Below are 23922 nucleotides of genomic sequence, written 5' to 3' on the forward strand. Positions count from 1 at the left end.
TTCACATTGCTGTTTGAGTCATAGATGCTTTGTCTGTTATTCTGAAAGTGAACCCAACAGCCGGTTCACTTTCTCTTCTCAACAATTCTGTTTTGTTTTTTTTCCTAGCCCACGCCTGCCTTCAGTGAGAGCTTGTCTCTGTAAAGCAGCTCCTTCTCAGGGCTGCCCTAGTGGTCTGGTGGTTAATACTTCCCCTTTCAATGCTGGAATTGCAGGTTCAATCCCTGGTTGGGGGCCTAAGGTATTGTATGACTCATGGCCAAAAAACCCAAAACATAAAACAGATGCACCATGGTAACAAATTCAATAAAGACTTTTAAAAAACGGTCCACGTCAAAAAATTAAATAAATAAATAAATAAAGGAGACCCTCCTCAGTCCTGCAGCAGCCTTTGACAGAGCCCATTCCAACCTTCACCAGAAACCTGCTCCTTAAACAGGCCCTCCTGTTTAAGGCTTTCTCTCTCTTTCCACCATCGATTGCATCTTCCTTTTGTTTTCCAAGATGCCAGACACTTCTCTCCCAACTTCCCTACTGAACCCAACCCAAAAATAATACCCACTGATACACATCTGGCTTCCAAGTTGACTGTCCTCCGTCCGTCTCTTTAATATCTTGGGGGAAAAAAAATCTGTCTAAAATACAGCAATGCTGTCTGTATAACCTTATTACCCTCACAGAACCATTTCTTACGCCCATCACTGTAGAATACACCGATGACACGCCATTTCTCAATACCCAGTGAATCCGTTCCCAGGTGGGTCAGTGGTAAAGAATCCACTTGCCAATGCAGGAGATGCAAGAGATGCAGGTTCAATCCCTGGGGAAGGAAGATCCCCTCGAGGAGCAAGTGGCAACCCACTCCAGTATTCCTGCCTGGAAAACTCCATGGACAAGAGGAGCCCGATGGGCTACAGTCCATGGGGCTGCGTGACTGAGCGCCATAAATCCCTTGAGAATGTAGTTCAAAGGCAGACTCCATTCACGACGTTGGGGATGAACCCTGAGATTCTGCATGTCTCACGAGCTGCCAAGGTTTCAGGGAAACCACTGACTGAAACCACTCGCTGTAGCCATTCCCATCATATCTGGAATGACTCACTGTAAGGGCTCAATTAAGTAAAGAAAATGCATCTAGAAGGTGAATATAAGAACACTGCCCTCAAAAGGCAACCTGGGACATCTTCAGGAATCCAACTGTAACATTTTTAGTCAGATCAATGAAAACTTTTGGAAAGCTTCACATTAAAATGTAAATATTCTCATATTACAGTAGAAACAGTACTTTAAAAAAATCAGAAAACAGGCAAAAGACTTGAGTATACATTTTTTCAAAGAAGACATACAGGTGGCCAATACACACATGAAAATTTGCTTCAACATCACTAATTATTAGAGAAGTACAAATCAAAACTGCAATGAGTCATCACCTCACACTGGCCAGAATGACCATCATCAAAAAATCTATAAACAAGAAATGCTAGAGAGGGTGTGGAGAAAGAGAACTCTCTTACACAGCTGGTGGGAATGTAAACTGGTGCAGCCACTATGGAGAAGAGTACAGAAGTTCCTTAAAAAACCAAAATGCAGAGCTACCATATGATCCAACAATCCTGCTCCTGGGCATACAGTCAGAGAAAAATATGGCTCAAAAAGATACATGCACCCCAATGTACAGGGCTTCCCTGATGGCTCAGTTGGTAAATATTCTGCCTGAGGAGACCCGGGTTCAATTCTTGGATTGGGAAGATCTGCTGGAGAAGGGAGAGGCTACCCACCCCAGTATTCTTGGGCTTCCCTTGTGGCTCAGCTGGTAAAGAATCCACCTGCAATGCGGGAGACCTGGGTTCGTATTCCTGGGTTCCTTAGGAAGATCCCCTGGAGAAGGGAAAGGCTACCCACTCCAGTATTCTTGCCTGGAGAATTCCATGGACTGTATAGTCCATGGGGTCACAAAGAGTCAGACACAACTGAGCGACTTTCACTTTCCTTTTCCCCAATGTATAGCAGCATTATCTACAATAGGCAAGACATGGAAGCAACCTAAATATCCATCAACAGGGGAATAGATAAAGAAGATGGGGAGACTTTTATCATAAACTTTCTGGAGATTTTTATCATAAGTGCATGTTGAATTTTATCAAAAGGCTTTTCTGCTTTTATTGAGATGATCGTATAGTTTTTATTCTTCAGTTTGTTAATGTGAGGCAAAATACCTGTACTCTGAAAACTTGACGGTGCTGATGAAAGAAATCAAAGACAACACAAACAGATGGGGAGATATATCATGCTCTTGAACTGGAAGAATCAAATTGGCAAAATCACTATACTACCCACAGCAATGTACAGATTCAATGTAATCCCTATCAAATTCCCTGTGGCAGTTTTGACAGCACTAGAACAAAAAAAAATTTTTTTTTAATTTGTATGGAAACACAAAGATCCCAAATAACCAAAGCAATCTTGAGAAAGAACACAGTTGGGGGAATAAGGCCAAAAATCTAAGTAAAAAATAAAGTGGCTCTCCCTATAAAAAAATAAAACAAAACATAAAAAATACTTATCCTTCCTTAGCTGTTATTGAGCATTTATTCTGCCAGATGAATGCTACCATCCATTTGTCACACTCTGAAAACAAAAATTTTAGCATGTGATCAGAGACTGTAAAATGTGTGCCTTAATTTAACTATACATGACAGAGTGTGTAATCTCATCTCAGAAGGTTAACATGTCATTATTGCATGTGTCCTGAATATTTTTAAGAGGCTGTAGATCTTTTTTTGCTACAGTGAATGTATTGTTCCACTGCTGATATAAAAGCACTATTAATTTTCATATACTATTAAAGCATTTCTAATGAATTCTTTAACTTCCCGTAATACTCTTTCAGTTGATTATCTTGGGTTTTTAGGAACAGAACCATTCGCTGGTTCTTCAACTGTTTAGCATATATGCATGCTAGAGACAACTTACAAATGATAATCAGTTCAGTTCATTTCGCTCAGTCGTGTCTGACTCTGTGACCCCATACACTGCAGCGCACCAGGCCTCCCTGTCCATCAGCAACTCCTGAAGTTTACTCAAACTCATGTCCATCGAGTCGGTGATGCCATCCAACCATCTCATCCTCTGTCGTCCCCTTCTCCTTCCACCTTCAAACTTTCCCAGCATCAGGGTCTTTCCCAATGAGTAGGCTCTTCACATCAGGTGGCCAAAGTATTGCAGCTTCAGCGTCAATCCTTCCAATGAATATTCAGGACTGATTTCCTTTAGGAGGGACTGGTTGGGTCTCTTGCAGTCCAAGGGACTCTCAAGAGTCTTCTCCAACAGCACAGTTCAAAAGCATCAATTCTTTGGCACTCAGCTTTCTTTATGGTCCAACTCTCACATCCACACATGACCACTGGAAAAACCACAGCTTTGACTAGATGGACCTTTGTTGGCAAAGTCATGTCTCTGCTTTTTAATATGCTGTCTAGATCGGTCATAACTTTTCTTCCAAGGAGCAAGTGTCTTTTAATTTCATGGCTGCAATCACCATCTGCAGTGATTTTTGGAGGCCCCAAAAAATAAAGTCTGCCAATGTTTCCCCATCTATTTGCCATGAAGTGATGGGACCAGATGCCATGATCTTAGTTTTCTGAATGTTGAGTTTTAAGCCAATTTTTTCACTCTCCTCTTTCACTTTCATCAAGAGGCTCTTTAGTTTTCCTTCACTTTCTGCCACAAATGATAATGGTTTTGCTATATTTCTCCACATGTCTTCAGCTTTTATTTATCTTTGCTACTGTATTTTTCTAGAGCTTCCAAAACTTGACAGAGATGCCAGACTTACTTATCACACTCCTGCTTTTATGGAATGTCTTTCATATTTTATTACTAGGCACAGGCTTGTCATTCGAAAAACATCATTTTTTTGAATGACTTTTTTACTCAAACCTCTTTTTGTTCTAAATTGAGTGTCACGTATTTAAATAATCTAGCATGCATATTGAAAGTTATCAAATTAATGCATCAGGCAATTTCTTATCTCTTTGGCAATTGGCATGGTGACTTAACTCAGAATTCTACTGAACTGTCAGAATCCAATTATTAAATGATGGACAGACAGACATCACAACCAAGTAGGCAACAAGGAGAGCATATATGTATTAGATTCTTGTTTATACATACTATAAAGACAAATACCATCTTCTACTAGAAGTAAGTACAACTTTTGCAGAAACAGCCGATCCCAGAGCTGGGGCAGAGAAGGTATAAGATAAGCCTGGAGAGCACTGTTCCAGAAAGCAAGGGACTGCTCAAAGAGTGATGAGTATCTATCCAAAGGACACAGGATCCTAACAGCCAAGATAAGGAAACAAGCTAAATGCCCATCGACAGAAGAATGGATAAAGGAGGCGTGGTACATGTATACAACGGAATACTACTCAGCCATTAAAGAGAAGGAAATAAAGCAATTTGCCGCAACATGGATGCAAGTGGAGAAGATCATACTAAGTCAGCTAAGTCAGAGAAAGACAAATACCATGTGACATTGCTTATATATATGTGGAATTGCTTATATGTGGAATCTAAAATATGACACACATGAACCTACCTACAAAATAGAAATACACTCAGAGATACAGAGAATAGACTCATGGTTGCCAATGGGGAGGTGGGGAGGGAGGGTTTCAGAGTTTGGGATTGGTAGATGCAAGCTATTACATCTAGAATGGATAAGAGACAACGTCCTACTGAATAGAACAGGGAACTATATTGAATACCCTGCGGTAAATCATAATGGCAAGGAATTAAAAAGAATGTCTATATGTCTATAACTGAAGAAAAGGTGTGTGTGTGTATGCATGTGTGTGTGTTTGCATATATAAATGTACACATACATACATACAGGTATATAATGGAATATGACTCAGCCATGAAAAGGAATGAAATTGGGTCATTTACAGAGACATGGATGGATCTAGAGTCTCTCATACAGAGTGAAGTAAGTCAGAAAGAGAAAAACAAATACTGTATATTAACACATATGTGTGGCATCTACAAAAATGGTATAGATGATCTTATTTGCAAAACAGAAATACAGAGACATGAAGAAATATACAGACACCAGGGAGGAAGGGGTGGTGGTGGGGATGAACCAGGAGATTGGCCTGGACACATGTTCATTATTAACACTACATATAAAACAGATAAGTAGTGAGAACCTACTGGATAGCTCAGTGAATTCTACTCAATGCTCTGTGGTGACCTAAATAGGAAGGAAATCCAAAAAAAGGGGAGGTATATCTACGTATCGCTCATTCACTTTGTTGAACAGGAAAAAACTAACACGATATTGGAAAGCAACTAGGCCTCAACAAAAATTAACTTTAAAACATAAAAATGTACTTAATCTTTAAAAATGGGCAGACGATGGGAATGGACATTTCTCCAAAGAAGACAGGCTGATGACCGACGGGCACATTAAAAAGATGCTCAGCACTGCTAGTTATTAGACAAACGAAAATCAAAACTTAAAAGAGGTATCACTTCACACCAGTCAGAATGGCCATATTTAAAACATCTGTAAATATCAAATGCTGGCGAGGGTGTGGACAAAAGGGAACTCCCCTACACTGTTGCTGGGAATGTAAGTCGGTACGGCCACTGTGATGGACAGTATGGAGGTTCCTTAGAAGATTAAAAACAGAGCTACCATATGATCCAGCAATCCCACTCCTGGGCATGTACTGGAGAAAACCATAATTCAAAAAATACATGTACCCCAATATTCATGGCGGCACTATTGACAATACCCAAGACAGAGAAACTACTTAAGTGTCCATCGACAGGTGAATGGATAAAGATGTGGTGATATATGCACAGGGGATTATTACACAGCCATAAAAAATAATAAAATAATGCCATTTGTAGCAACATGGATGGGCCTAGAGATTAACATACAAACTGAAGTACGGCAGACATAGAAAGACAAACATCACATGATTATCACTTAGAATGTGAAAGAAATGATACACATGGACTTATACACAAACAGAAATAGATTCACAGACACAGACAACAAACTTATGGTTATCGAAGGGGGAAGGAGAGAGAGAGAAATCAGGAATTTGGGGCTGGCAGAGACACATTACTATACATACAATGGATAACCAACCAGGACCTACTGAATAGCATGGGAAACTGTATTCAGTATTCTGTAAGAACCTATAAAATAATTGGAAAAAAAATGTATATACATAAAAGTGAAGCACTTGACCATATACTTGAAACTAATACAATATTATCAACCAACTACACCCTAATAAAAAAATATATATATAATGATAGGACATCCCTGATGGTCTAATGATTAAGATTCCATGCTTCCAATGCATGGGGCACGGGTTTTATCTCTGGATGGGGAACTAAGATCCTACATTCTGAGTGTTGCAGCCCCCCAAAAATAAAGAGATAAAAAATAAAGTGGCTCTTCCTATTTAAAAAAAAAAAAAGTGAAAAAAACCATAAAGAAGGAAACAGCCTTTCTTGGCGGTCATTGAGCATTTCTTCTGCCAGATCAACAATGCCACACTTGTCACATTGTGAAAACAAAAATAACTGAGCATGTGACCAGAGTGTGTAAAATGTGTGGCTTAATATGACTATTCACCACACAGGGTGCAGTCTTCCCATCTCAGAAGATTATATGTCATTATCGCATAAGCAGGCAAACATGAACACTTTTCATGTATGTCTTCCGCATTTTAAATACGTCATGCATCTTTTGCTACAGTGAATGCATTGCTCAACTTTTAAAAATTCTCCTGGTACAAAAGTACTACTAGTTTTCATTTATTATTATACCATTTTTAATGAAATCTTTACCTTTTCATAACACTTTTTCAGTTGATTGTCGTGGGTTTCCCAGCATAGCATCACTCACGATTCCTCAACTATTGAGCATCTGTGGTGTTTTAAGTCACATGCATGGTGCTGGACACAACTATCTAAGGATAATGGCTTTGTTTTTCTCCCCATATTTCTTCAGATTTACGTTTGCTTCTGTATTTTCTAGAGCTTCCAAAACCACTGGCATAGAGGCAGAGATGCCAGACTTACTTGGTCTTATTCCTGATTACATGGAATGTCTTTCACACTTAATTACTAGGAATAGGCTTGTCATTCAAAAATCATTGATTTTTTAAAATGATTTTTTAATTTAAACCTCTTTTTATTCTAAACTGAATGTCACTATTTTATTAATCTAGCATGCCTATTGAAAGTTATCAAATTAATGCATCAGATAGTTCTTTAATGTTCTTTTAGGCCATTTGCATAGTGACTTAATTTAGAATTTTATTCAACTATCAGAATCCAATTATTGAACAATGGACTGGCATCACAATCAAGATAAGCAAGCAGAGCTTATATATATTACATAAAAAAATACAGAGATGAATATAGAAATAAATACTCATAGATGTAAATGCGGGTATGCCCATGCACATGTACATAAATGTCCAGATTCCATAGCTGTATTCATTGAGAAGATTTGGGTGTGGCATCATGCCAATAATACTGTTATTTGGCTGATCAATTTTGTTTCTACATGTGCTATGCTCAGACACTCAGCGGTGTCTGACTCTTCTGTGACCCCATGGACTGTAGCCCACCAGGCTCCTCTGTCCATGGGATTTCCCAAAGCAAGGATACTGGAGTGGGTTGCCATTTCCTCCTCTGGGGGATCTTTCCGACCCAGGGATCGAACCTGTGTCCCCTATGTCTCCTGCATTGGCAGGTGGGTTCTTCACCACTAGCACCACCTGGGAAGCCCTCGTTTATCCATACCATGAATATAAATACCATCTTCTACTATAAGGAATTAGAACCTTTGGCGACCTAGCCGATTCCAGAGACAGTACCAGATAAGCCTCAAGATTACTGTCCCAGAGAGCAAGGAATTGCTCAGAGTGACAAGGATCTGTCAAAAGGCCAGAGCATCAAAACAGCCAAGAGAAACAACCTAAATGTCCATTAACTAGATGAACGGATAAAAAAGATGTAGCACATACATACAATGGAATACTACTCAGCCATGAAAAAGAACGAAATAATGCCATTTGCAGCCACCGGGATGCAACTAGACATGACCATACTGAGTGAAGTAAGTTGAAGTCAGTCAAGAAAGAGAATGACTAATACCATACTATGGCACTTCAGTTCAGTTCAGCGGCTCAGTCGTGTCTGACTCTTTGTGACCCCATGAACTGCAGCATGCCAGGCCTCCCTGTCCATCACCATCTCCTGGAGCTTGCTCAAACTCATGTCCATTGAGTCGGTGATGCCATCCCACCATCTCATCCTCTTTCGTCCCCTTCTCCTCCTGCCTTCAATCTTTTCCCAGCATCAGGGTCTTTCCCAATGAATCAGTTCTTCACATCAGGTGGCCAGAGTATTGGAGTTTCAGCTTCAGCATCAGTCCTTCCGATGAATATTCAGGACTGATTTCCTTTAGGGTCACTTACATGTGGAATTTTAAACTTTGGCACGGATGCGCCTATATACAAAATGGAAACAGATTCACAGAGAACAGACTGATGGTTATGGGGAAGGGGGAGGATTGGGAGTTTGGGGTTGGCAGATGAAAACTATTATACATAGTTATATATGGCTATATATAGGATGGCTGACCAACAAGCTCCTACTAATATATAATATCCTGTGATGAACCATAATGGAAAGGAATACTGAAAAAAAGAATGTCTATATGTGTGTAAGTGAGTCACTTTAGAGCAGAGATTGGCACCACATTGTAAACTATACTTCAATTACAAAAAAAAAAATAACACAGGAATCAGTTGACACAGGTTCCCACTGACCAAACAGGAAAATTCAAGCATCTGAGTACATGATGATTGTAACAGATAATAATCCATTAAATAGAAGAGGAAGCTACAGGTCTGTACAGGTATAAACAAATGAAAATCTTGGTAGAGACCGTGATATTGACATGGTCTTTGTCCATGAACGGTTGGCCACATGATTCATGGTCATTACCAAGATTTTCATTTGTTTATACCTGTACAGACCCATAGCTTCCTCTTCTATTTAAAGGATTAAAATAACTTGCCCACAAGGTAGTTACTGTAAAAGGGAATAAAGTAACTACATACGGAGGAAGCCTGGCAGACACGGCTTTTAATCAAGGATGAGTCACTTCTCATCTGCTGAGACGCAGTAAGAAGGTAGCAGGACATCTGCGATTTCCCTGCCAGTCCTGAGAACACAGCAGATGAAAACCAAAGCAGGGAAACCCTATAAAACAACTGTGGAGGGTTGAATAGTACCTCTCCAGTACTTGTGTCCACCCAGCCTCTCAGAACGTGACCTTCTTTAGAACCAGGTCTTTGCAGATACAAGTCATTAAAAAAAAAAAAAAAATCAAGATGGGATCATCACAGATTGAGGGTGAGTCCTAAGTCCAATCAGGGCTTCCCTGGTGGCTCAGACGGTGAAGAATCCGCCTGCCAGTGCAGGAGACCCTGGTTTGATCCCTGGGTCGGGAAGGTCCCCTGGAGGAGGGCATGGCAACCCACTGCAGTATCCTTGCCTGGAGAATCCCACGGACAGAGGAGCCTGGTGGGCTGCAGTCCGTGGGGTCGCAGAGCTGAACGGACTCTGAACAATTGAGGACGCTCACACATTAAGTCCCATTGACTGGTGTCCCTGCAGGGACGTGAGCGGACAGAGCAACACAGAGGGAAGACGCTCCCGTGAAGGCAGAGACAGACGTCAGCGCGATGCTCCCACAAGCCAAGAAATGCCCAGGAACGCCAGCAACCACAAGGAGGTAGGGGTGAGACCCTGGGGTACAGTTCTCTCCAGGTTCTTGCCAACGCCTTGATTTCTGGTCCTCTGCTCTCCTCAACTGTGAAAGACCCATTCTGTGCTTTTTCAAGCTGCCCAGTTTGTGGCACTTATGACAGCAAGCCTAGGAAACTAACATGACCCTCAATCTTCCAAACTCCCAGGTCCATGAAGTCAGAAAAAAAAAGGAATATAAGATGGTCTAGATGGAGGGAAACCGAAGACCAAGTGGAACTTGCCATTCTCCCCTGAGTTCTTTCGTCATAAAAGACATTCTTGGGACAACTGATGAACTTAGCATTCAAGCAATATGAATCACCTGATTTTTGATTCTCATATTGTGCTTGGGTAGGAGAAAGTGGCTTCCCTGGGGGCTCAGCTGGTAAAAGAATCCACCTGCATCGAGGGAGATCTGGGTGCGATCCCTGAATTGGGAAGAATCCCCTGGAGAAGGGAAAGGCTACCGATTCCAGTATTCTGGCCTGGAGAATTCTACAGTCCATGGCGTCGTAGAGAGTCGGACACGACTGAGCGACTCTTTCACTTTCACTTTCTAGGAGAAAGGGCTTGGTGGTCGGTGGGATGTCAGGTGGGGGAAACTGACTCCAGGTGACTGTGGAAAACGCTTGTTACTCAAGAGCCAATATTTAAGATTCTCTTAGAAGCTGCTGTTGCTTAAAAAGGTCCACCTCAGTGCATCCCTGGCGGTCCAGTGGTTAATATTCCCCCTTCCAATGCAAGGGACTCAGGTTTCATCCCCGGTCAGAGAGGTAAGATCCCACATGCAGGGCAACTAAAGCCTGTGTGCCTAAACTAGGCGGTGAGAGGGTAACAGGCAGGAAGATCAGGGTCCCCAAGCGAAGGAAATAAGACTGCAAATGTCAGATGGTTTTTTTTTTTTTCTGTCTCTTAAGCGGCAGGAGGAAATACACTACAAGTGTCAGACTTTTTTTTTTCTCTTCTCTCTACAAAATGAAAAAGGACATTTCTTTTAAAATTCTGGGTTGCCAAGGACGACAACTGGTTCCACCTGAACTTCACTTTTCTCAAACCTTGAGCTCATGGATGAGTTTTTCTTAATGGAAGTGTTTTTCTGAAGCTATGCTAATGAACTCTGTATTTACCTTAGACCCTGTCTGTCTTCAAGTCGGTTCCGCCTAAGACGCAGAACCCATAAGGGCTCAACAAAGCGGTATGTTTGACTCAGGGAAATGTTCTCTTAAGCGGTGTTCCTTTTTATTTATTCATTTATTTTAAATTTATTTATTTTAATTGGAGGCTAATTACTTTACAGTATTGTTAATGAGTGGTCGCTTCGGCAGCACATATACTAAAAAAAAAGTATTGTTAATGAAACCATGTATTTGCTCAGAAACCTGCCTTTCTTCAAGGTTCATGTCAACTGTTTTATGGCCCGGGATGACTCACCTGGTACCAATGTTATCTCAGAATGCACCTTGTGGGTGAAGGGCTTGGTGCCAGTCTCTGAGTTTTGAGACATTTCCTTCCTCTAATTAGCAGCTTGCTAATAGGTAAACAGGGCTTCCCTCATAGCTCAGTTGGTAAAGAGTCTGCCTGTGATGCAGGAGAGCCCGGTTCGATTCCTAGGTTGGGAAGATCTCCTGGAGAAGGGAAAGGCTACCCACTCCAGTATTCTTGGGCTTCCCTGATGGCTCAGCTGGTAAAGAATCTTCCTGCAATGCAGGCGACCTGGGTTCGATCCCTGGGTCGGGAAGATCCCCTGGAGAAGGGAAAGGCTACCCACTCCAGTATTCTGGCCTGGAGAATCCCATGAACCAAGTTCATGGGGTTGCAAAGAGTCAGACATAACTGAGCGACTTTAACTAACAGGTATATAACTTCTTGCTAGAAACTAGCGAGGGGGCACTCTTTCTGGCCCCTTCTGATGTCTGTGTCAGAAGCTTTCCCTCTCTCTTTTATACTCTAATAAAACTTTATTACACAGAAAGCTCTGAGCAATCACACCTCGCCACTGACCCTGGATTGAATTCCTCTCTGTCCTGGGCTGGGCGTGGGTTGGAAAAGAATTTCCAGACACGAGACAGCATGAGAGGGAAATAGACTTTATTAGAGTAGGAGACGCTGTTGGAACAGCAGGCCCGCTGAAGGGAGAACCGACGTTGAACAGGGGTCCTTCGTCCACTTTTATGCCCAGGGTACAAGGAGCGGGACAGGGGTCTCGCGGGTCATTTGCTGATTGGATGAGGCCCGTATACTGGGCGGAGGGAAGACTAGGGCAAATACCTTCTCCTTGTGGGCTAGGAGGAGAGACAGGTTATATCGTTCCATTAATAGTTACAACAGGCGGGGGCGGGAAGGATGACAAGGGTCTGGTTTTTCCCCTTCCTGCATCCCAAGACCCTCCTTGGTTTTATCTGCTCTTCCGTCCTTGGTTCACCACACTGGCCTCTGGAGGCCAAGAATTCCGGCATCGTTCACGGCCCATAGCAAAAACCTTTGAAAGGCCTGGGGCCCCGAGGTACAGAGCCCATGCTCTCTGAGGCTCACACAACCACAACCACAAGCCCACGTGGTCTGCAGCTGACGTGTCGCAACTAGCGACAAGCCTGCACACTGCAACAAACAGCCCACAGGCCTCAACTAAGACCCTGCTCAGCTATAATGCATACATATAAAATTTTTTTTAATTAGAAAAAAAGATAAAAATTTTAAAAATAATTTTAAAAAAATCCACCGGTCTAATAATCAGGGAAATAGAAATGGAAGCAAAAATAGAAATGGAAGCAAAAAGGAAAGAACCTGTCTTCTAATACTGATGAGAAGAAAATCAGTAAGTCTGAGGAAACCGGGTATGATAAAAATGAGCGGCGACAGGACTCTGTTCGGTTCTGTACGTGAGGAAGAGGTGCCCCTGTATTGGAGAGAAGTTTTGCAGTCTCTGCTTGAGTTGAAGATGTGCAACCTGTGATGACCCAGCAACCCACCTGCGCAGAGGGCACCCTTGGATGTCCACACGCTGCACAGCAAACACGGCCAGGAAGGTCGTACCGACCTTGTCTGTAAGGACTGAAGGCTCGAGATGACCGAAGTGTCCACGGACAAGAGTCACGGATAAGGAAATCGTGACAGGTTGATACAGTGGTTGAAATGTTTGAGCCTGACCTAGATTTATAGCAGGGATCCATCGTGAAGATAAACGGTCAACTGAGAAAAATGAATGAAACGACATCCGTTGACTGATGACAATATGCAAATGTGAACAGGCACTCAGAGTTACTCAATTGTGTTATAACTGTGTTTCTGTATATGTATGAATATGTATTTAGTACAGGCCTACTTTGGTAAAACTGTTACCCTTGGGAAACGGGAGAGATACAGAATAAAAGGAGAGGAGCTTTAGATTTAAAATTTAATATTTTTGACTGCTTTTAAAACGCCAAAACAAATGTGCTAATTGCCAACAGTCAAATTAAGGCATGAAACCCGAGGCTGTCCTTTTTCAATGCTTTTCATATTTTTCTTTTTCCAGTGTTGAAAAATACCATCAAAGCAAATAGACTATTTTCTTAATGGAAACGTCATTTTGATAAAATAAAGCAAACAAAAAGGGTAGGATTCTCAGGGATCCAAAGATTCTTCAATACACGCATATTAATCAATATGATACACCATATTAACTAACTGAAAGATAAAAACCATATGATAATTTCAATAGAGACAGAAAAGGCTTTCGACAAAATTCAGCACTCTTTTATGATTAAAAAAAAAACACAAACTCTTCAAAAAATGGGCACAGAAGGAACCTACCTTAACATAATAAAGGCCATAAACAATAAACCCACATCCCTGGGGGCTCCGATGATAAAGCATCTGCCTGCAATGCGGGAGACCTGGGTTCAATCCCTGGGTTGGGAAGATCCCCTGGAGAAGGAAATGGCAACCCACTCCAGTATTCTTGCCTGGAGCATCCCATGGACGGAGAAGGCTGGTGGGTTACAGTCCTTGGGGTCACAAAGAGTCGGACACAACTGAGTGACTAACAGACAGACATACAACAAACCCACAGCAAACAGGTTTCTCAATGGGGAGAAGCTGAAAGCATTCCCTCTGAGATCAGGAACAAGACGAGGACACATATTGTGAAAACAGACTTATGAACAAGGGTAGAAGAGAAGAGGGCCGGGGTGAGACAAACGGAGAGAGTCGCAGGGATGCATACACACTAACGTATGTAAATAGAGAGCCAGTGGGAACTTGCTATCTATCTCAGGAACTCAAACTGGGGCTCTGTCATAAGCTAGAGGGGTGGGAGGGGGATTCAAGAGGGAGGGGACGTAGGTACACCTATGGTGAATTCATGTTGATGTATGGCTGAAATCAAACCAGTAATGTAAACCAATCAATCAATTAAAACTAAATATAGTTTTTAAAAGGTAGGGTTGTGCCATGAAAGGGGAGATATATGCAACAGAGAAATGGATAAAGAAGACATAGTACACATATACAATGGATTATTACTCAACCATTAAAAGAGTGAAACAATGCCATTTATAGCAACATGAATGCACTTAAAGACTATCATACGGAGTGAAGTAAGTCAGAGACGGAGAAATATCATGTGACATCCCTTACATGTGGGATCTAAAAAGAAATGATACAGATGAACTTAGAAACAAAACAGAAACACTCACAGACTTAGAGAAGAAACTTATGGTTCCCAGGGGGGAAGGATGGGGGATGGGATAGTCAGGGAGTCTGGGATGGACGTGGACACACTGCTGTATTTAACATGGAGAACCAGCAAGGACCTGCTGGGCAGCACAGGGAACTCTGCTCAATACTCTGTAATAACCCTATGGTTCCCAGGGGGAAGGATGGGGGAAGGAATAGTCAGGGAGTCTGGGATGGACATGGACACACTGCTGTATTTAACATGGAGAACCAGCAAGGACCTGCTGGGCAGCACAGGGAACTCTGCTCAATGTCACGTGGCAGCCTGGATGGGAGGGGAGTTTGGGGGAGAAAGGATGCATGTATATGTAAGGCTGAGTCCCTCTGCCGACCACCTGAAATTATCATATTTTTCATCGGCTATACCCCATTACAAAATAAAAAGTTACAAAGGAAAGACGTATGGATGAGAACGCCCATCAAATATAGCACTCAGAATATTTCTGAGCACACAACACAATAAAGAAGTGTATAATTATTACTCATGATTTCGCATTATCTGTGCCAAAACCTTATCAAGTTAGCCCAAGAGGAAAAGCATCCATGAAGATCCACCACAATAGCACCACCCCACCAGCAGACACAACCAAACCCCTGCACTGCGGCATCTCTAACAAGGTCTACACAACGGCACCTGGGGTGGGTGATCAAACCAGTCCATCCTTAAGGAAATCAACCTTGTAATATTCATTGGAAGGACTGACGCTGAAGCTCTAATACTTTGGCTACCTGATGCGAAGAGCTGACTCACTGGAAAAGACCCCGATGCTGGGAAAGACTGAAGGCGAGAGGAGAAGGGGACGACAGAGGATGAGGTGGTTGGATGGCATCACCAACGCGATGGACATGGGTTTGAGTAAGCTCCGGGAGTTGGTGATGGACACGGAAGCCTGGCGTGTTGCAGTCCTTGGGGTCGCAGAGTCGGACACGACTGAGCGACTGAACAATAATGGTTGGGCGGGTGTTGTGCATAACAGAAGCATGAAAGACCAGCAGCACAATGATAAAAATACAATAATTTCCCAGCACAGGACCATAAAACCCCTTGAGGAAAGGAAGCCATGTTCTGAACTCCTAGGAGAGCACCCAGGGAAGAACCAGTGATGGTTTATCTGAGGCCATCGGTGTTTTAGTAATTCTACCTGTTTTAGTAATGTAATACTATGAGCATTTTTGAAACCTTGTTTATTTGCTCATCTACTATCTTCTATATAAAGAAGGCCGAGCACCAGAGAATAGATGCTTTCAAACTGTGGTGCTGGGGAAGACTCTTGAGAGTCCCTCAGACAGCAAGGAGATCAAACCAGTCCATCCTAAAGGAAATTAGTCGTGAATGTTCATGGGAAGGACTGATGCTGAAGCTCCTTTGGCCACCTGATGTGAAAAGCCAGTGCACCGGAAAAGACCCTGACGCTGGTAAAGATTGAAGGCAGGAGGAGAAGGGGACGACAGAGGATGAGATGGTTGGATGGCATCACTGACTCGATGGACATGAGTGTGAGTAAACTCTGGGAGTTGGTGATGGACAGGGAGGCCTGCCGTGCTGCCATTCACGGGGTCGCAAAGAGTCAGACACGACTGAGGGAGTGAACAACAGCAATACTATCTTTGATTGGGCTTCCCTGGTGACTCAGCGGTAAAGAATCAGCCTGCCAATGCAGGAGATGTGGGTTGGATCCCTGGGTCGGGAAGATCCCCTGAAGGAGGAAACGGCAACCCACTCCAGTATTCTTTCCTGGGCAATCCCATGGACAGAGGAGCCTGGTGGACTACAGTCCACGGGGTCACAAGAGTCAGACAAGACTAGAAGACAAGCAACAAGTATCTCTATTATCTTACTCAGTAAAACAAACGTTCCATGGAAGGAGGGAGCTTCTCTGGTCACTTTCGGAGCTTGACTATCTATTGGATGCTGGCACAAAATTAAATTCTAAATCAATACTGATGGCATAGAGCCAAGAGCAACAGATGAAATATCTCTTATGCGGCCCTTCTAATGAGTATAAACATCTTGCAAACTGTTGGTACTCTGAAATGCACATTAAAACCACCCTGGCGCCCGTTTCAATCTTCCTGGTGATAGCCAGTGCTTCAGTGATACCGCTAAAGGAATATGGATGTCAAGGAATGAATTATTGCCTCTGAGCAAATGGGACAGATCAGCATAAAACTTGAATTACAGAAAGATCTTTAAGCAAAGGATGTCACCATACTGCATATGGGGTTGATTCGAACTCCATATACGTTCATTTTTAATAGCACGTTGATTACATGCTACTCACAAGGAGAACAGAGGCACTGTAAAACATAACAGATACATTGCATATTGTTGGTGCATTAGATAAGAAATGACAATGAAACCAAGTGTACTTTTTAATACAGAAAACTGTATGAGCTTGGAATACTAAATGGTTCAAGACAAAAATCTCTGGCACTGGCAGAAAAACAGAAATACAGATCCACAGGACAGGTTCTATCCTGTTGTCTCCCAGAGCAGAACCCACGTACCTGTGGTCGCCTAATCTATGACAAAGGAGGCAAGAATATACAATGGAGAGAAGACAGGCTCCTCTATTGAGTGGTGCTGAGGAAAGTGGACAGCGACGTGTAAAAGGAGGAAATCAGAACCCTCCTTGACACCACACACAAAAATAGACTCGACGTGGATAAAAGACCCACACGTAAGATCAGACACTGTACAACTCTTAGAGGAAAACGCAGGCAGAACCCTCTTGACATAAATCACAGCAAGATCCTTCTCGGCCCATCTCCCAGAGTAATGAAAGTAAGAGCAAAGATGAACAAATGGGACTTAATGAAACTTAAAAGCTTTTCACAGGAAAGGAAACCATAAACAAAAGTAAAAGACGACACTCCGAATGGGAGAAAAATATATCTGCAAACAAAGCAACCGACAAGGGATTATTCTTCAAAATATACAAACAGCTCATGCACCCCAGTATCAGAAAAAAAAAAACAAAAAAATGAGTGGAAGATATAAACAGACATACAGATGGCCAAGAGGCACAGGAAAAGATGCTCAACATGACTCATTAGAAGAGAAACGAAAAATCAAAACCACACTGAGGAATCATATCTCACCAGTCACAATAGCCATCATAAAAAAAAAAAAAAGAAAATCTACAAATAATAAATGCTGGAGAGGGTGTGGAAAAAAGGGAACCCTCTTGCACCACTGGTGTGGATGTAAATTGGTGCAGTGACTACAGAGAACAGGATGGAGTTCCTCAAAAAACTAAACAGAGAACTATCGTATGAGCCAGCAATCTCACTCCTGGGCATATACCTGTCATTCAGTCGCTCAGTCGTGTCCAACTCTTTGTGACCCCACGGACTGCAGCACGCCAGGCCTCCCTGTCCATCACCAACTCCTGGAGTTTACTCAAACTCATGTCCATGGAGTTGGTGATGCGATCCAACCACGTCATCCTCTGTCATCCCCTTCTCCTCCTGCCGTCAGTCTTTCCCAGCATCGGGGTCTTTTCCAATGAGTGGGCTCTTCGCATCAGGTGGTCAAAGTGTTGGAGTTTTAGCTTCAGCATCACTACTTCCAATGAATATTCAGGGTTGATTTCCTTTAGGATTGGTTGGTTTGATCTCCTTAGAGTCCAAGGGACTCTCAAGAGTCTTCTCCAACACCACAGTTCAAAAGCATCAGTTCTTCGGTGCTCAGCCTCATTTATGGTCCAACTCTCACATCCACTCGTGACTACTGGAAAAACCATAGCTTTGACTAGACGGACCTTTGTTGGCAAAGTAACGTCTCTGCTTTTTAATATGCTGACCTGGTTTGTCACAGCTTCTCTTCCAAGGAGTAAGCATCTACACCCTGAGAAAACCATAATTCAGAAAGGCACGTGTACCCCAATGTTCACTGCAGCGATACTGACAATAGGCAGGACAAGTAAGCAACATACATGCGTACTGACAGCTGAATGCATGAAAAAGATATGGTACCTATTTACAATGGACTATTTCCCAGCCATAAAAAGGAATGAAATTGAGTCATCTGTAGAGACATGGATGGACCCAGAATCTGTCATACAGAGTGAAGTAAGTCATAAAGAGAACAACAACTTCCATGTATTAATGCGTATATAGAGCATTTATAGGAACAAGTGGTACAGAAGAACCTGTTTGCAGGGCAGGTTCTCTACATCTAGAGAATGGTCACGGGGACACTGAGAAGGAAGGAAGAGGGTGGGATGGATTGAGAGAGTGACATACACACACGATCACGTGTAAAATCAACAGCTAGTGGGAAGCTCCATGTAGCCCAGGGACCTCAGCTTGGCGCTCTGAGATGACCTCCAGGGGTGGGATGGGGGTGGGAGGGAGACTCTAGAGGGAAGCGATGTATGTACACATATATCTGATTCACATTGTTGAACGGCAGAAAGTAGCTCAACACTGTAAGACAATGAGACTCTAATAAAAAAAATTAGAGAGAGAAGGTAGCCCACTGATTATATAATCCCGCCTCAAAGGGGACCAGGACCTACAGTACCAACTGTTTACATCTTTAAAGCTAAAGTCAGTATCTGAAAATCCACAGCGCGACTGAAAATTAAAAGTTACTTTTTGAGCTATGTAATTAATCGATTGGGCTTCCCTGGTGGCTCAGAGGTTAAAGCGGCTGCCTGCAATGCGGGAGACCCGGGTTCGATCCCTGGGTCGGGAAGATCCCCGGAGAAGGAAATGGCACCCCACTCCAGTACTCTTGCCTGGAAAATCACACGGACGGAGGAGCCTGGTGGGCTGCAGTCCATGGGGTCGCAAAGAGTCAGACACGACTAAGCAACTTCATTTCACTAATTAATCAATTAGACTTCATCATGGGATTACTATCATCACTGCAGATTTTTACAGATGAAATCAACTACAGACTATTATTTATAGCTTTGTCACAGCAGGGGAATAAAATTAAAACATTAATAGAAAATTACTGTGGTTTTGGAGTAGAAATGAGCTCTGTCTGATGTTCTGTAGTCATAAGGCGTGATTTGGAGAAGGCAATGACATCCCACTCTGGTACTTCTCGCCTGAAAAATCCCATGGACAGAGGAGCCTGGTCAGTTATAGTCCATGAGGGTCACAAAGAGTCGGACAAGACTGAGTGACTAAGTGCCAGGTTAAATAAAATATATTTACTAACTTATGCTGAGAGGAGAAACAAGCATTTTAAGAACAGTATGAATTATGTATTCTGCCATGCTGTATGTGAAGGGTGATTATTTTTTAAAAAGGCACTTTAAACACAAATTGAGAACTTCAGTGACTCTGTTGTCATATCGGGTTATAATAACGTTTTCAAACTCTAGATCCTGACTCATTAGCAGTTCTGAAATCATTTAAATGTCATGACAATGTTTTTTTAATAATATGCAATAAAAATATCAGAAAGAAGTACATATAGTGAGAGTACTGTTTTATGAAATTTTTACATTTTTAAAATTTATATATATGCATGTACATAAAATAAGTACATATAGCTATTGGTGGAGAAGGAAATGGAAACCCACTCCAGTATTCTTGCCTGGAGACTCTTATGGACTGAGGAGCCTTGGGCGGGGAGTAGCGGTCCATGAGGTCTGAAAAAGTCAGACACGACTGAAATGACTTATCATAGGTATTCGGTCACCAAATAAGGACGGTCATATTCAGGGAGCTTTGGAAATTTCTGAAGAGAATGGAGCAGAGCTGGTTTTATAAAAGCTGGTTCGCCAAGTGAGGAAGGTGGCATTCAGGGAACGTTGGAAATCCCTGATGAGAATGGCAGAGAGCTGGTTGTAGCCGGCAAGTAATCTTAACTCCGCTGGGAAACCAGTTGTCAGGCTGTAAAAGCAGAGAACCCGTTCAACTCCATTCATGCATCCAGTTCGCCACGTGCCGGGCAGGGATTTGCACAGCTGCTAAGCTGACAACTTGATGGTGCAACATGAGGAATGATCCCAGAGAAGCTCGTACACTTGGCTTCGGCTTCAGGGTGTTGAAATTATCAAGTTCAAGTGCGGATCCTCCCTCTGAGGCTGCACAAAACTTGCGATGAAGCATCAAACGCCTCCTTCTGAGACCAGTGGCGAGTTTCTGTCTCTGGAACGGACAACCTAATTGACATCCTTGTGCGTCTGCCCATCTTGTGATACAGTAAAGCATCTGCCTGCGATCCAGGAAGCCTGGGGTTCGACTACTGGGTTGGGAAGGTCCCCAGGGGAAGGGGATGGCTACCCACTCCAGGATTCTCGTCTGATACATTTCATGGACAGAGGAGCCTGGTGGGCTTAAAGTCCATGGGGTCACAGAGTCGGACGTGACTGAGCAACTAACGCTTTCACAACCTGATGCTTTAGAAAGACATGATCTCTACTCTTGCTCCTGCCAGAGGAGGTCACGGTAGCCTTCCACTAACTAGACCACTCGTGACGACAGCAGAGGGGATAACCAGGGGAATTACCCGGGTTTCGTGTGCACGCCTCCCTAACCCTGACCCTCCCTTCACTGCAAAGCTGTGAATCTAACTCCCTTTGAGCTGCAGGCTACATGCTTCAGTCGGTTCAGTTCAGTCGCTCAGTCGTGTCCGACTCTCTGCGACCCGATGGACTGCAGCATGCCAGGCTGTGTCCCCAGAAATGTGTATGTTGAATTGCTAACCCCCAATGCGATGGTCCCTGTTGGCTCAGCAGCAGAGAATCTGCCTCCCAATGTAGGAAATGCAGGTTTCATCCCTGGCTTGGGGCGATCCCCTGGAGAAGGAAATGGCAACCCACTCCAGTATTCTTGCCTGGAGAATCCCATGGACAGAGGAGCCTGGCGGGCTACAGTCCATGGGCTTGCAAGAAGCAGGACACAGCACTCAAACATGCAAAATGTGATGGTAACAGAAGGCAGAGGTTTGGGAAGTGGTTAGATGGTTGGGGTTGAGCCCTCATCAACAGCATTAGTGTCCTTACAAAAGAACCCCAGAAAGCTTCTTCACCCCCTTCACCAGGTGAAGACTCAGAACCTGCCAGCATCTTCATGCTTGTTTGTTTATTAAGAGATCTTTTTAAAATGTAGACCATTTTTAAAGTCTTTACTGAACTTCTTACAATACTGCTTCTGCTTTGCGTTTCGGTTTTTTGGCCCCCAGGCATGCGGGATCTTAAGTTCCCTGACCAGGGATCGAAGCTGCACCCCCCTACATTGGAAAGGGAGGTCTTAGCCACTGGAGTTCTGGGGAAGTCTCTAGTGCCTTCATCTTGGACTTCCTGGTATCTAGTACATGGAGAAAGGTGAATTCTCTAGGGCCTTGATCTTGGACTTGCTAGCATCTGCAACAGGGAGAGAGGTTTGTGGTTTTGTTACGACAGCCTGTACGGACTAAGATGCCTCTCCAGGGAAGACGACATCACCCATCTCCTACCATCGATTCTGGGCATCCTGTGCTAACAGCCATGAGAAGTGGCTGTGTCCGTCCGTTTCCCTTGTCTGTTCTTTCGGAAAACTACCTTATTCCAAGATCAAGTTGGATGTGTTATTCCAAGCTGTGCTGGACTTCACAGTCGAAAGGTTTTCGATAGCAAGGAAATGACTGGTAGCAAGGAAAAGAATCATATTCTTGCCCCTTTTGAAGTCAGTCAAGAGCAAGGGAAATTAAAAAAAAAGAACAGCAGAGGAATTATCCCAAGGGGACGTATCTGAGGATACACAGACATATGTATAAGCATGCAGCTGGCAAAGCTTTGAGTTGAGTCAGCAAAAGCAAAATGAAGTACGGTGGTGAGTGAGTACATGGTGCATTTAGCCCACTTAAACTGTCTGTCTGTAAATATTAATAACAGTAATAAAAAGTACTTTCCATAGAATTATAAAATGACAATGAAATAATAATTACTACTACCAGTCTTATATAATTTCCAGTAGTCACACACAGATGCGAGAGTTGGACCAAAAAGAAGGTTGAGCACCGAAGAATTGATGCTTTTGAACTGCGGTGTTAGAAAAGACTCTTGAGAGTCCCTTGGACTGCAAGGAGATCAAACCATAGTCTGTCCTAAAGGAGATCAGCCCTGAATATTCATTGGAAGGACTGGTGCTGAAACTGAAACGCCAGCACTTTGACCACCTGTTGCGAAGAGCTGACTCAGAAAAGACCCCGATGCTGGGAAAGATTGAACGCAAGAGGAGAAGGGGGCGACAGAGGATGAGATGGTTGGATGGCGTCACTGAAACAATAAACATGAGTTTAAGCAAACTCGAGGAGACAGTGATGAACAGGGAAGCCTGGCGTGCCACAGTCTATGGGGTCAGAAAGAGTCAGACACAACTTAGCGCCTGAACAACAAAAAATCATTAATAAAATTTATCTACTTTTCCTAATCTGCAGTAGTTGCTTTTCCTCCTGCTTCAAGTTATGTAGACAATCACTTCAAAAAATTTTGCAACAGTGCAGACATAACTTAGGCAAGAAAAACTCTAAACCCTGAATTTCCCTAATAATCAGTGCCTCAACTGTAAAAGTAGTGCCCAAGAACCAAAAACCTTTCTATGATTAATATTTATATATGTAAGTAATTATGTGTATCTGTTTTAATCAGGAAAAAAAAAAGCACCATAACCGAAACCTTTTCATACTGTTCATGGGGTCCTTGCAGCAAGACTACTGGAGTTGGTTGAAATTTCCTCCTCCAGCGGACCACATTGTATCGGAACTCTTCACCGTGACCCGTCCGTCTAGTGTGGCCCTGCATGGCATGGCTTGTAAAGAAGCCGCCGCCGATGCAGAAGACGTGGGTTCGATCCCTGGGTCGGGAAGATCCCCTGGAGGAGGAGGAAATGACAAGCCACTCCAGTATTCTGGCCTGGAGAATCCCCTGGACCAAGGAGCCGGGCGGGCTACAGTCCAGAGAGCCGCAATGAGTCAGACACGAGTGAGTGACTTAAGCACATACGTGTGCATGGCATGGGTCATAGCTTCATTGAGTTGCACAGGTCCCTTTGCGACCACAAGGCTCCATTGTAACTGCCCAGGTCTGTTTAAAATCTTCATTCAATGCCCAGAGCCTCACGGTTCATTCTTTCCAAGCTTCACGTAGGCACACATGATGTCCAATATTGGGAAGCCAGAATGTAAGGTTTGATTTTTTTTTCTTTTTTTTGAATATATGACTTGCTCCTTCAGCACATTATTTAACTTCAAATCTGTTTTCTCTAATCGTCTGTGGAAGCAGTGGGTTACCATAGTTACAAAGTAAAGAGTGTTATGGCAACGAAGAAATGACTGATGAAGTTCTACATGACAGATTCAAAGACAGTAGGAAACAGCCCCAGCGGGCAACTGGGAACTTATCGAGC

The 23922-nt window shown here is 43.1% G+C and overlaps 1 protein-coding gene across 5 annotated transcripts in view; it reads right to left on the reverse strand.

The window, feature by feature from the left end:
* PNPLA4 (patatin like phospholipase domain containing 4) overlaps positions 1-23922 on the reverse strand; it is a 97264-nt gene that overhangs the window by 31105 nt on the left and 42237 nt on the right. The window contains exon 6 of one of the 5 annotated variants that reach the window (XM_043458048.1): positions 19434-20682. The exons of 1 other annotated variant lie outside the window; for it this stretch is intronic. In XM_043458048.1, coding sequence (XP_043313983.1) covers positions 20446-20682 — 237 coding nt within the window. In that variant the 3' untranslated portion in view covers positions 19434-20445. Of the gene's footprint in view, positions 1-19433; positions 20683-23922 lie in introns of those variants that run through there. 3 more of the 5 variants (XM_043458051.1, XM_043458047.1, XM_043458046.1) reach the window with 3 other exon arrangements.

This window comes from Cervus canadensis, chromosome X (genome assembly GCF_019320065.1).
Source record: "Cervus canadensis isolate Bull #8, Minnesota chromosome X, ASM1932006v1, whole genome shotgun sequence".
Taxonomy (NCBI): domain Eukaryota; kingdom Metazoa; phylum Chordata; class Mammalia; order Artiodactyla; family Cervidae; genus Cervus; species Cervus canadensis.